Source organism: Rhipicephalus sanguineus, chromosome 3 (genome assembly GCF_013339695.2).
Source record: "Rhipicephalus sanguineus isolate Rsan-2018 chromosome 3, BIME_Rsan_1.4, whole genome shotgun sequence".
NCBI lineage: Eukaryota > Metazoa > Arthropoda > Arachnida > Ixodida > Ixodidae > Rhipicephalus > Rhipicephalus sanguineus.
In genome coordinates, this window is record NC_051178.1 from 106767534 (window position 1) to 106782791 (window position 15258).

The 15258-nt window shown below is 46.4% G+C and overlaps 1 protein-coding gene across 1 annotated transcript; it reads right to left on the bottom strand.

Annotated features, from left to right (window-relative positions):
- Positions 1-1314: 1314 nt before the first annotated feature.
- LOC119386910 (basic proline-rich protein) lies at positions 1315-14655 on the bottom strand. Its single transcript, XM_037654192.2, has 3 exons — positions 14415-14655; positions 2419-2699; positions 1315-1664 (listed from the first exon to the last, which is right to left on the bottom strand). The coding sequence occupies exons 1-3, from the start codon at positions 14416-14418 to the stop codon at positions 1368-1370; spliced, it is 582 nt and encodes a 193-aa protein (XP_037510120.1). The 5' UTR covers positions 14419-14655; the 3' UTR covers positions 1315-1367.
- Between the last annotated feature and the right edge of the window lie 603 nt (positions 14656-15258).

A 15258-nucleotide genomic window follows, 5' to 3' on the forward strand; every position in this document is an offset into this window, starting at 1 on the left:
TACCCATGCTAAGTGAAGTGGCATTCTTGCTCTACCGCGCGCTCAACTCCGCTACGGCGCACTCACGCGTCAAAAAGCACGAAGGATTGCTGCTGCGCCGGTCGGTCAGATAGTGTTTGTGACGACAAGTGAGCTCTTCTAACAATATTAAAATGTTGAAAATGCTGCTACGTGCATAATTCCGAAGTTGCTTGTGCATGCCATGCATCAATTTGGTAGTTGGTACTGACCATAAAACTGTGGTCATTTAGCGCGGAACAATGAAAAGAGGAGGGGGGAGGAGCAAGGTAAGCGCTAACACTTAACACATGCATTATATCTTGTCATGGACTTCGGTGACGCAAATAAAAGAAATTGATACATTGGAGACAACGTGCAAAAAAATCTTTAATGATATACAATCATTGATACAGTGCGTATATGTACAATGCATGGTGTAGTTCAGGCCTGCCTGCATGCACAGTGGTCTTTATTGTATCATGACACGCAAGTCCTCCTTCCCCATACCCGTCACCGCGAAGGCTCGCAACAGAACAGCAGCTGCAATTTCGCTCGCTTATTGAGCGAACACGGAGGATATATCTTGGACTTTCTCGAGCGAACTTGGTAATCTACAATTCTGGTGATATAGAACCGAGCAATAGTGATCGACTTATCCTTATTTCGCTTGGGAAATATATGGCAATGATAAAGAGAAAAAGAAAGCTTGGAACTACAACCACAGATCTAGCGCCACCGGAGTTGCAGCATTACACGTTTCCTTCGAGCAAATGTTTTACGAGCCGGATTAAACATGTGTTACGTGTGTCTGCTGCATTAAGGTATCCACACCATTTCTCAGACTTCTCCAGGTCACTGACGTATAATTTACGGATATTTGAAATTTGTTTAGCTCACTACTTACGGTTTCAGCCTCACCGCAATATGTAATGTCCAGAAATTTTACTCTCTACAAGACAGAACAAATCAGGTGGTTGCAGAAGAACATACAGTCGGATAGAAGAAAGATGTTCCTCATATCTCGCCTTAAAGTTTCCTTACCAAAGTCACCCATGCAATTCTTGGTAAGCCGCCAGCTCCAGGTGCGCTAGTTTCCGAGGCAACTGTAATAATCTTGCCAGTTCTGAGCCTGTGTCTGTAAACACATCCTGTACAGTTTCCCACGTATATATTACATCTGGAAAACAGCGTCTTCTGCTAGTAAGCAACCGGTGGTACCACATAACAACCTCCAGCCACGTATCAGTGGTATGATTTGTATGTTTTCTTTTCCATTGGGAAATAACAGTATCTACAGCTAACGCTTTGGGCAGTCGCTGTCTGTTCGATTAAGCCGCCATCCCTCGAGTCGACCCGGCCGGTTGCAGTTAGTGATGTCGCCGCTCCTTCGCTCGCAAGGCCAGCCTGGCCGCCCAGTGCTGGGGCTGCGGGTGAATGTGCACGTTGACTGGCCCCCGGTGCCCTCGGCTCAGTAGTCCCGGCCGGTGTGGTATGTGCGGTGGGGCGTGGTGGTGGTGGTGGTGACTGTCGCGACCGTGCGCAGCCGCCGCTACTCCTGCCACCGCGGCGCCTGCCATCATGCCTACTGCTGCAGCGCCTGCCATGCCCATGGCGCTGCTGCCACTTTGGTGCTGCTGCGGTGGTGGCCTGACAACCTGTGTCGGCTGATGGAATAGGAGGAGCAAATGAAAGAAACGCTTTTGCTCAGAAACCATATATACAACCTCACTAAGCGAACGGACATAAAGAAATAAACGCGTCTTCTACACCTACAACCGTGTAAATTAAAGCGGGACTTAATTTTAGTCTTCATCGTCACATGGTCACCTAAAGAAGTGTGATAAGGATTAACACAATGCGTTGGCGGTCTAGTTGGTATGAATCCGTAGTGCTTTTCAGCGCAAATGACACACAAGACCAGGGGCGTAGCCAAGGGGGGGGGTTGGGGGGGTTCAAACCCCCCCCGAAATTTTTCAGTTTTGCTTGCGTATATATGCACGCACACATACAAACGCACGCACGATGAACCCCCCCCCCCCCGAAAAAAATTTCTGGCTACGCCCCTGCACAAGACAAAAGAAAGGACAACACGTTTTGTCCTGTCTTCTGTCTTGTGGTGTCGTTTTGCGTTAAAAAAGCACTAGTGATAAAGGTGCATGGTAATATTAAAGAGGAAAAGTGCACGCAACACGAACGTTCTACCGTAGAATGCGTGTGCCCGTGTACTTAGATTGAGATGCACAGGTCGAAGTTTCCCGAGTTCTCCACTACGGCGTCCCTCATAATCGTCTCGTGGTTTTGGGACGTTAAACCCCGTCAGTTATTATATTAGAGTGCGTGTGGTTATGAACACTATCAAAATGAAGTCTGCACTTTATGTAAACTTCGGCTCGGACCCGGAACATATAGTGCACTCACCGCTGTTGTTGTGCCGGGCTGTTGCTGTACAATGACTGTGACGGGTGGCGCCGATGGTGGCGCAGTCACGTATGTCGGGTTGTACGACGGCTGCACCATCGCAGGCTGCGGCGGTGGAGCGTAGCCCGCTGGATAGGGCGCAGGCTGCACGCCAGCCGTGGCTACAGTCGGCGGTGGCGGATAATAAGGCGGCGGAGGTTGGCTCTGGCCACCTGCCACAGGTGCTGGTTGCGGAAAGGGTTGCACACCAGCCGGAGGAGGGTATGCTTCGTACGGCGCGCCTGCACAGGGGTGACTCGTTATGAAGCGCTATGCAAAGTTCAGCGAAATGGCTTTTTTTAAAACACGAAAGTGTTTTATGCCGGGGTCCACCAAGACTTCACTGACGTATTTCCGTCACGGAAATACGTCAGTAAAATGCAGATGACAAAGAAAAACAGAAGAAAATTTTCGCTAATATGGATGACCCGGGAGTCGAACCCACCACCTCTCGGTCCGCGACGATGGGTATAGGGCTATTTAACCACTACACCACCAGCATCTGCAAACGTGCCTTACATCTTTCACATCTTCTACCTTTCACAGTAACCTTGTTGGCGTGGAGCGGTGTCGCCGTCTTGGAGAGGTGGAGTGTTGCATCATGACACTAACGAGCGCCGACAGGACGCGCTTCGGTAGTCTCAGCGCTAGGGCTCCTCCATGTCAGCGTTGCTTCGTTCAACGAGGCGCCCTACTCCGCGCCGCGGAGTCTGGCTGCCCGATTTCCACTCCATTTCGTTTCCATACAGTTTGAGTGAGTGCTTTGTTTCAATGAGACACGCCAGCGGGCAGCGGTACGGCTTCGCATGTTCACGGCTCATGCTATGAGCCCTGCCTCTCGCGTTCCTGAAGTGCTGCGCGGTAGCGTATGCATGAGCAGAAGTGTAGGTTACCCAATTACTGGGGAGCGCACACCTTGCTGCTTCTGTCCTCAAATGACGACGCTTTCCATGAGCGCATATCGAGTACTAGTGTTTATTATGTGCTTGCTGATGCTATTTTTGCGCGGGATTCACCTTACGCTGTGTCCGGGTTTATGTTAACTACTTCAGCTACCACAAAAGTTTAATCTTGATTATTGACGTTAGTCGTCGCGATGGAGATGTTCCACCAGACATCAACGTAGGTGCGTCTACACCAAACTGTGCTATGGCCGTTAAACACCGGCAGACATTGTGTAAGCTCTCGTTTACCAACGTACAACGAAAATGTAACTACTTTTGCAAAGACGCTTTTCACTTTCGTGTTATACCGATTCCTATGACGGAGGGATCAACCATGTTTTGTTTTTTCTTGTCTTAATTTCTCACGCTCTGAAAACATGTATTCCAAATATATACGGTGCTTATAAGAAGAACATAGAGTCGGACTTGAGGGCTACAGCAAGGCCACGCGGAGCCCTTCGAGACATCGGGCATCGGGGGAAATGGGCCAACAAGAGAGCCTATAATTAGAGTATTGCTGCACCCAGTGCTGGGCAGTATCGAAGATACATGTATCTTCGATACTATCTTAGATGCTCTTTGATTATCTTGTATCTGTATGGCGATACTTCTCGCAAAACATGTATCTGTATTTCCGATACTTCGAAGAATGTATCGTGTATTTTAAGATACAAGATACTGCGATCGCCCCACCACCGTGCGAAGCAATAAACGTTGGCTGAGCTTCGCTTCTCAAGTTGATACTGCTGCCATTAAGTCACCAGAATAAAACTATAGGCAGTGACATAATTTGATATTTCCGCAAGAGTTTTCCAGCGAGGATAGGCGATAAGCTCTAAGCGTCCCTGTATGTTGGCTGAGCCGAGTTACGAGGTGGCACTCGTGGCGTCTCGACAGACGAGCGCACGAACATCTGCGCCCAGTCGAATTTTTGTTTAATCGTTTTTTTTTAGTTTTGTCAGTGCCATGACCACTTGGCACTTAGCCACTCTCCTGTACCGCGTACTACAATGCGTACAGCGCCTTTCGCACACATGCTGATGACGCTGTATAGTCATTATCGAAGTTCCTCTTGTGTGGTGCTTCGTTACGAAGTCTGAAGAATGCAAGAATGGCGGGTTGCTTTGCATCTCATATGGCTTTCGCACATCGGCGATTTGAAAGATCTCGTGGATGTAAGTTTGCATTACATGCGATGAGATTGACTAATATGCAAATAAGATTCAAACTGCTATAGTACCGACGGTACCGGTGCTGTATTTAACAGAACAAGCATTTACCTAACATACGTTATCTTGGCGTACGTTTTTTTTTTATTTTATTCTAAGTGTTTTTAAAATCATAATTTGATCTTTAGCAGACGTTCTTTCTTAGCTGTCCATTCCATAAATTACCTATCACTATTTTTTTTTCTGCCGGTCTGCTTACCGCTACATGCCTTTAACGTGCTGCCAAGGTAAGCTCTCTGCTTTATTCCCAGTTTTGACTGCCTGCGTCATTTCTGCTACTGTTTACATATTTATATTCCACTTGAATTTACTGCTATGTAATGGTGATGTTGAGAACAAATATATAACAATCTGGGCGCGCCTTGAGTATACAGTAACGATAATTCTGCTTACTGCTACGTAAAAGAGCAAAATTGAGTTGGGATTACAATAACGTAAATTACTAGGCGCCATCTTAAGTACGTTCGCAAAGGTATTCAAGAAACACTGTTATACCAAATGCTCCGTTTTTCTCATGGCGTCCCAAAGAGTCGTTTTAGGCCATTATTCATAGGCACTGAATTTAATTGTCGTAGCTATGAGGGGTTACCCGCCACGGTTGTCTAGTGGTTAAGGTGCTTGACTGCTGGCCCGAAGGTCGCGGTAGCCGGATTTCGATGGAGGGAAAATGGTAAAGACCCGTGTGCTTATATGTAGATTTTAGAATCTCAGGTGGCCAAAATTTCCGGAGCCCTCCATACAGCGTCTTTCATAATCATATCGCGGTGTTTCGACGTAAGACGCAACAATTATTATTAGCTCTTGGTGGTGCTTCGTGTATCGTGTTTCCGTACTTATTCGCTGTGTTTGATACGGAACCGCTTTTCTATTTTACTTAGATATATTTGTTTTCGTTGTTTAGGCTTCCCTGAATTGTTTTACTGTTCCTAATCACCAGGTAATCGGATCTAGTATAAGTGGCAATAGTGTGAATAGCGGCGGTGTCCTGCAGCACTTTGCGCAACTGTACAATACGTCTGAAACGTTTCTGGGCTGCACATGTTCTTGGCGAACACCTGTCTGGTGATCCGTTACTGCGAAAACCGTAATATGTTTACCGGCAATGTAGAACTCCACATCGGTATTTGCGCCATCGTGCGAAGGCTTCTTATTGAAGTTCATGTGGTTAGTTGACAACCCGTTTACTGGTCAACAAGCGGAGCAGCGACTCCCATGAATTACAAAAGCTACAAGCAAGAAGCGCTGTCAGCGAAATGTATAAAGAGCAGTCACGTTAAGCAGCTAACACAACGCCAACAAGTTGTTTCTGAATGAAGCAGATATACCTTGAGCAAAAAGTACAAAACTCTTGAGATAATAACAGAGTTTTCGTTCAAGTGAAATACAATTGCTCGCAGTTAATAAGTTTGCAAGTGAACATTGATGTGCATAGGCGTTTAATGCTGCGTTATATAGATATATAATAACAAATTTAAGAATGTATCGAAGTATCTTAAGATACAATTGGAATGTATCGTATCGGATACAATCTGTGTTGCAGTATCTTGTATCTGTATCTCAAATACTTCTTGCCTGAGTATCTTGTATCGTATCGCGATACAATTTCAAAGTATCTTTGCCCAGCCCTGGCTGCACCCATGCAGTTCCTTGTAGAAAGACACCTTTGCACAGCCGTTTATCAATGAAATTTCACGAAAGACATCATGTAGGATACAAAGCGCCACATAAGAGAGACAGGCTGTATTTCTATTTCAATTGGCGAGCTTAAATGCCGGGAGCTGGCGAGCCTTTGGTGAATGGACTTCGAGGCGGTCACCTAGCTAGTATAGTGGTGCGCTTGTCTTCCACACCACAGCCATAATGAGGGGTCGTAGATTACACAATAATGCGCGAGTAATGAGCGAGGCAGTGTACCTTGTGTAGTGGGCCGGTAAGCGCGCAGCCTATACGTACACTACCAGAGATCGTTTGCAGGGACGCTATCCCGAGGAGATGCACAGAACGTTTTCTATTGCGTGTGTGGTGTAAAGGGCATTTATGTAGATGGCCTTTCTAACCATACTAATATCGCTAGCAACTTACCTATGTTATTACATATCTGTGGTGTTCATATGTTGGCTGCGTATGAAAGATGCTTAAAGTGACGTAGGCATTGGGCTGCCAGGATACTCGGCTGTACGTTCATTACAGCGCCCTGCTTAAGTTATTTTGTTGGGGGCGTATATGACGTTAAACTGCAGGAGTAAATTAAGATGATTCCTATGATTGCACGATTAAACCAGCGCACAGACAGGAGGGACATTAAAAGAGATGGACAACACTTCGCTGGACTCAACTGCACTGTCGTCCTCCTCTTTTAAGGCCCCTTGTGCCTGTGCTCTGGCTTAATCGTGCAGACACTAAACTGACACTTCGCAGTTTGATGGCAATTACATTATGTCCTTTATAACCTCTGACGAATAAGGGAGATGCTTATATCCACATCATCAGCCTAATTTATAAACACTGCAAGACGAAGGCCTCTTCAAGCGATTTACAACTGCTCCTTTCTTGCGTCAGCTGTTTCAGTACGAGAGCTGACCCAGTATTTGTAAAGTACCTGAGTTAGTCCCACCGCCAGGCTCTTTGTCCTCTTCGATGTCTAACAGTCAGTGTTCAAGAGACGTCGTAGTCGCCTGAAGAGTTTACTGCGCAACTTCCTCTTACAAGATGATGGGAATACGTTCTACAGAAGTTGACGTGCGCCATAGGTTGGCAAATCAGAACTCTGACAAAGGCACCCTTACGCGTACGCCTCTCGAAGGAGAAAGCCATCTTTTTCTTCTCTATCGATGTAATAATCCACCCCCGCATCTCTCCGAAACCTTTCTGCACCTGTCATTTTGCACTGCCTCAAGGATCAGAGGCATTGCAGGTTTTTCTACACCTCACCTGGTTTTGCACTGCCTCCATGATCGGCCCACCTTTGACCAAGTGACGATGTTATGCGATGACGTCACATGTGACGCCACAAATTTTGGCGATCTGTGACGTCGTGATGACATCCTATGCTGACGTCATCACGTGATTTTTTTTTTGCATCACTCGTGTTGACACCGCCGACGGTAAATTTTCGTGTTGGATGAGACATCTAAGGCTACATTTCACCTTAATAAAAGAAATACTTCATCTGCACGCCTATGGAGAAGAGGGAGCACTTATGCTTTAGTGAGAGGCGGAAGAAGCCAGCTGGCGCCAGAGAACAAACCACCTTTAATGGCCAGGCCCCGAGCCCTGACTGCCTACTGTTCCCTGAGCGCGAGCGCTCTCTTCGTTGTCTTTGCGACCATCCAGCGTATCCACAGCTTTTACGAAACATATGGTTTCCTGACTCGAAGGCAATAAATCGGTGTCTGCTATAAAGGATGTGCTTTGGCTAAATATGCACGTATGGTCATTGACGGCGGAAGTCGGTTTCATGTGCCTCATAATTGCTATTCTGTTCAAAGCGGATAATGAACGTTAAGTCACCGACACGTACGGTCGTACTATGGTGTGCTTGTATGAGAGGACCGAGATGCGACAGGCACTTTGAATAGCGATAAAACGGTGTAGGGCATCTCCACAGACGGCAGGCGTTTATACTCCACCTTTAGAAAAGTGGCGCTTAGCGATTAAAAAAAAAGAACTTGGAGCACGCGTGAGCTTTTCGCCTTCAAGAGTAGAATGCGATAGCATGATCGGAACCCGTGCGCATCGCTTTCACAATCGCTAGGCTGGCTTCGTTTCTCGGCGGACACCTCAATCGTGCCGCAAGAAAACAAACGTCTGTGCGCGTAACAGTGGTCATTTCAAACTATCCTAGAATGCCTACTACAAGTACAGTTGTGAAGTGCCCACTACGCCATAATTATTCCTTTTGCGGATCGGCGAAGTACCCACTACGCGTTCGTAAGGTGCCGCGCGCATTTGCGCAGCTGCACACTTTGTTGATGGTGTTGCTGATAATGATGATTAATTATGCCTGAGCGCTTTCTGTAATTGGTGGTTCTTTAAAAAGAACACCCATCGTTGCGCAATTCACATGTTTTGGCGCCTCGTGCAATTCTACGCTTCTACCGCGCAATATATACACGGTCTTCATTATAAAAGGACAGGGCGTTTGTGGTGTCCTCACTTCTTTCTTGTTTCCGTGTTTGCACGCCCTGTCTTTTTAGAATGAATACTTACCAACTAGCTCAGCTCTGTGTTATTCTAAGTTCACATGGTGTTTTTTGTTTTTGTTTTTTTCCTAAGCAGTTTCGATCAACGGCATGACTCTGCTGCATGGCAAGCAGGTGTTCTACCACAGTCTTGGGTTCGATTCTCACTCGAACAGAACATTTTTATTATTGATTTGCATCTTTCTGAATTTTTCGCTCACGGACAACGCTGGTATTTCGCTCACAGACAACGACGACGACGCCGATGCCGACATTATAAGTTCTGCGAAACGTTCTCTTTAACGCTATCTCGTTAAAATGGCAATCTCTTTGGGCCGCTGCTGCTGTTTACCACAGCGCCTAGTGGCGCCAGAACGCATACCGGGCTCCGCGCTTCACGGAAGCGCTAAGTTCAGCAACAGCTATAGTCTTGCCGCAATGTATGCGCACTGCATGAAAAATCGGAAAGGAGGGAGTCATCTGGTGCAGTAGCGTTCCATAAGGGGAGGCGGTGTCCTGGATCGAGTTGTAAAGGTCACTCTGTCTCCTTTTTGCCACCTCACTGTAGAGGGAACAAATGTCTCTGGTTATCATCTCCCGGTGGAGCCTCTGATACCTTTTGAAAGCCATGTTGAAAGCGAAGATGACGTCGGTTTTGTTCGAGGAACAATTGAACACAGTCGGCTGGGCAATGAAATTGCATCATAAAATAGGCAAGTTGCATCAGACTTCTGCCGGCATCACCTCATATCCTCCGGAACATACGAACTGTGGCAGAGCAGCATGGTGTTACATCAATTAATCTGTTGGGCGCCATGCGTTCAACTTTTTGAACGATGACTGCTTTTTTTTAACTACACCCCGATTTCATCCTCCTTGTCGCAATACTTTGCAGCGGAATTACGTCAATAACAAGTGCGAGTTGCCAATAGCAATGCTGTAGATGAGGAAAATACGCCTAAGGTTAAGGGTCTAACGTGAATGCCTTAGGGGAACAGCAAAATAAATTGCACCAGATCAGCCCCCTTCACCGCCCGGCTGCGGGCCTGCATCGGATGCACGACAGGACAAATATACAAAGTTTGATTGACCAACCTCAAATCGATGGTTTCTGTTTTGTTGCTACAGCTGGTAGCGCTACTTTTAAGCTGTTGTGCCTATCATGTGAACCGCGCTTACGAAAGAGTAAACTCCTCCGACATCGCTGCCTTTGCGTCCGTCTTACTCCTACCAGCTAGCAACCGCTGTAAGCAAAAGGCATCGTGAAGAGATTGCGCGACTTCATTATCGTAGTGAGTACGTGAAAGAACACACATCTTTATCTTGGTATTGCCGATGAAGTGAACTACAGCGCGACCAATCACTTGAAGAATGAGACCACGAGGCTTTGTCTGTCGACAAGCTGTAGAGGCTGGAAGTCTCAACGGCAAGAAAATCTATCTAAAACAATAAGTGGGGGCCCGTAGAGACAACGTGTCGCAAACATCCATAGATGGGAATTCTCCAGGCTGTGTAATCTTTGTGATCTCACTCAGAGATAAAAAGCTAGTACATTCTGTGCGAAAACGCGAAAAAAAAGAAACCTCATAGATACTTCTTTTTTTTTTTAATTATAGCATAGGCACCCTCCCTTATAGGATGATGCAACTGTGGAACCAGGAACCCGAGTGTTGATAAAACACCTGCCCTTCTTTGTATTACGTCGCTGTACAAAGGGTCATGATGATCAATGGTGAATGAGTGACAACATGCCAATTACAAGCTATCGCGATTGCCGCAACTCAACAGCAGCCGGCAGTCTTCCAGCGAGGGCGGGGCATTACAGTAGGCTAACTGGGCATGACAACAGGCACAATATTCTTGCAGAGAAGGAGACGTTGTCCTCCATATAATCTATTGTGGTGGTGTGCTTTGCTCTTTGATAAAAAGCATCGCATGAGAGCTTCATCTTCGCGAGGTTGCATATCGAATGAATCCCAAGACGTCGTCCTTTCATAATCTTGGAGTCCTTCAGGCCGTTGTTGTCTGCAAGTGCAGACTGACGAGTGCATGGGCAAAAGATAGAGCGGCGGGTCAGTGTACGCTTGACGTGCGTGCATATGCGTACATCTGATATCTGGCCGCGAACGCGACTTTCTAGGCGGTACATTCACAGAACAATGCGGCGACTGTGACGCGTGTAACGCTGCTTGCGGAAATGTTGTGGTTTCATATGCGTCCGAGTGTTGTTATGCACGGAGGTGCCATCGTAGTGTGGGTAACGGCACTGAAAACCGGACGAATAAAATGCGATAGTTTTGTACGTAATCAAGGCGCCGTGTAGTTGACAAACGTGAAAACCTGTGCATGTATCAGCACCACATCTATTTATTGACAGAGGGACGTCAGCGGCAGCGCCGGGGGTCATCTTTGACGCGACACAACTTTCCCACAGTTTACGCACTTATGACTAACCTCTCGAAGTGTCAACGTGAATTGCATAGAGTACCACTTAAGCGACTACTGTGCCGCAGGTACTGCACTCTGTAAGGTAAGTGTAATCTGGCACAATTTTACAAGGCGGCGGCGTTTCTCCTTCAAAGGCAGGTGAGTATGAGCCTGTACCAATGGGCGTGCACTCTATAGACTGACGTCATGAGCTGTACGGCCAGTGACTTCGCTGTACGCGTACGCCTCATGAGCGGGAATATTTTTTTAATCGCGCAGGCAATCAGCTATTGGGCTTCGGTCATCTGGGCGGGGCCTCTCCTGCTTTCTTTTCTTGTACCTGGCTTTAAGTGTATCAACACCGTGGCAGGGCAGTACATTGTTTCAGATGTTGGTCAAACGCCTTTTGGGAAGTAAAATTCCAGGGAAAAGATGCGGCAGTAGTTGTTGACGGTTGAACAAAAAATTTCCAGCTCTTCCCCAATAGGGAAAATGGGGGAAGCGAAGCTCGGGGCGTGTGTGCCTGACGTATTACCTTTCTTTCTTTCTTTCTTTCTTTCTTTCTTTCTTTCTTTCTTTCTTTCTTTCTTTCTTTCTTTCTTTCTTTCTTTCTTTCTTTCTTTCTTTCTTTCTTTCTTTCTTTCTTTCTTTTCTGTCGCATTGCGCAACTGCTCCCTCCTAACCTTTTCCTTTGTCCATGCCGGGAAAAGCACCCACATGCTTAGCAGTGCAACACTTCTGCTGCTACAGGCAACAACGACGGTCATGCGTGAAACAATGAAATTCAACAATGAAAGGCGGCAACTAAATGTGACAACATGAAATGACAAGTGAATTCGACAAAAGATCGCACTGCCAAATCAGAAACGGCTGATCGCTTACAAGCCCACAATCGAGAGGGCATCAATTATTGGAAACTGGCGCATATATATATTAAACAACGCACGCATACAAATATATATATATATATATATATATATATATATACATGCAAAGTTGTAAAATTCCGGGGGGCGGGTTTCAACCCTCCCCCCCTTTTACCCCCTCCCCCCTTTTGGCTACGCCAGTGTGTGCCGCTACCACCGTAATCTGTAGGTCATAGAAGCTTCGCTTTAAAATTGTGCAAGCAGTAATCGGCATTTCGCCACTGCGCATGGCCAAGCTGTGAGGACGTATACACAAGTGCAAGCTGCAATATTCGGAGCAAATTATCCCATTCGAGGCATACATTTCATAGATGGCATGCACATAGCGGATCAACAGGTGCTCCGGATGTGGAACTGCATGTATATAGAAACAAAAAGAGATCTGAAAAGCTGACTTATTTTTTTTTCCATGGCTCAATTTACATAAAAGTGATTTATGCCAGGCTCCACAAAGAACTGACTCGCACATTTCCATCACGGAAGTGACATCAATAAATGTGTTTACAAACAAATGGATACGATTACAGCGCTACACTATGAGAGCTGTAAGCCAGGAAAGTATGTTTCTCTATGGGCAAGCCGGAATCGGCTCGCCCTATGGGCATCTGGGATCGGCCCACCCTTAAAGACCAAGCGATGATGTCACGTGATGACTTCACATTATTACGTCATGGATGACGCAATGTGACTATTGGTACGCCGACGGCGCACAGCCATTCACTTGGGTGTCACGTGACTTTTGAGTGACCTTTATTAGTTTTTTTTACCACGCATTCTCGAAGCCTCGTTAAGTATCGCGAGGTCTCGCCAAATCTCTCAATATCTCTTCAATCATGAGACATATAAGGCTTTCGCCCAAATAAAAGAATTGTAGAGAACTCAGTTATATTAACGCGATAGCGTTAAAGAGCTCGCATCGCAGAAATTCCGCCGTCGACGTCGGCACCGTTGGTTGTGAGCGAAAAATCATCATCTTGTCCGTGACCGAAAAATCGAAAAAGCTGCAAATAAAATAAATAATAAAAATGTTGGGGTCGAGTGAGAATCGAACCCAGGCCGTCTGCGTGGCAAGCAGGTGTTCTACCACACAGCCACGCCTCTGCTTGGAGCTGCACTGAAAGTAACTTCGATGCTTCCCAAAAATACGCGTCCTGTATACAGGTGTCACAGTACGAGATGTAATATGGCAGTAATATTGCTTGGTACAAGCGTACATTGCCATAGGGCGTCACACCATGTCATTACCATAACGACGTCGTGGTTTAAAGACAGCCACCCATTACAAAAGGCACACACATTACTGCGTGTATTCCCTTAAGACCACGTAGTGGGTGCATCGCAACTTCGAAAAAGGTTCTCGCGCATAATTGCTCCTGGTTTAAAGCATGCTACCCATTACATAAGGCACACACCTTAGTGCGCGCATTCTGTTAAACACTCGTAGTGTTCGAAGTGCGCACTAGGGGCAGGATATTGCTATCGCGTTCAACTCTTAAAGGTGAAGCTTAAGCGTCCCCCAATTTTTGCACAGTGTGCAAATTTATGCACTTGCATTTCTTAACGTCTAACGAAGCAACAGCTATCCTGTGAAGGCAAATTTCGGCTTCGTGTTATGACAGATTCCTGAGAAGGAGGTCTCAAGCGTTTGTCTTTTAATAAAGTTTCTATTTATGATTTATGTTTGAATTACAATTAATATTAAACATAGTGAGCTAAGCGCTCGCTTGTGTAACATTGGAGAAGAAGCGCACCACATTCCGCTCCCGAACAAAATGTTACAGACGAATGTATCTAACACTGTGGGTTCTAGATATATCGCTGTAGGCAACATTCAGTCAAATGACCGCGTCTTAAGGATAAACAAATCTGCGCACTCGCAAAAGCCACTGCGAACTCTCGCTATTGAATTTTCCTTAAAGGTTACTTCGTTTTGTAAATCGTCTTGGGCGTGGGATAGGTGTGAGTCCAAGCCCCCCGAAATGTTTTTCGGTTTGCATGTGCATATATATACACATGCACACATACAAACACACGCACACGCATACATACATAATTGTAGTTCCTACTCCTGTAGAATTGGAATACTGGCTAAGGCACTGATTTACAAACATATCATGTCACCTGCTTGCATTCAGAAGTGTACGTTGGAAGCGGAAATTTGAGAAGAAATTTCAAAAACGAAGTTTCGTCCACTTTTCTCGATATGATGAGTACAAAGAACTTGTGACGAGGAGATTAACCTGTACTCACTCATGTCAAAGGCTGTGTCCTTCCTTTCTTCCAGGTGACGAACCTCGGTCGGCAATACAGAACCAACTATTCTCAAACGACGAAAATTCTCGGGGCAACAGTCGTTCGAGTCACCGTGGTGCTATCCACAGGAACAAATGGGCGTTCTCTCCAACCACCGTCCTGTGTATCGTTCACAACAGCTAGGCGTCTATCGTTGTTATCTGGCTAGTCCAATGTTCACCGTCTGGTCCTATTGAACCGCCAGAGCTCGCTTTCTCTCCACGACGTTCAATCGACAATGCGCTGCTCTCGCACACCGCCTCTCACCCTCTCCTATTTTTATCTTTATTCTTGCCCCTCGCAAACCTGGCCTCTCCTACATGAGCAACGCACGTGGAAGGAGGCCCGACGTCATCACACCGACGCCCGTACAAAACAACTAGCAGGCAGCTGGATTGTTTTCCGCTTGCGAGATCATCCGCCGCTGCTCCGCCCTTGATCGCGTGCAACTGGGGCCCACTCACGTACGGGCGAACTGTCGCGTGAACAGTACAGGGATGCGAATAAGAGCAGCACTTGAGATCCAATCGAATAGCTTCAGAAGCGAATCGAATCGGGCTGAATATGAAATAGTCTCAATATAGAACACAATTCTAAGACGACAGGCAACATGGTGCTCGTGTCCCAGCACTCATAGTTTAACATTAAAACCCACGAAACGGAACGTCAGCAACAAACAAGCTCATTATTCGCATGCACGCACAGAGGTTGTTCTTGTTCCGAGAGTGTGAATGGTTGTGTAATCGGAAAGAATGGCTCCCCGAGCGACGTGTCACGCGGCGCTGTGCTCAACCTCTCACGT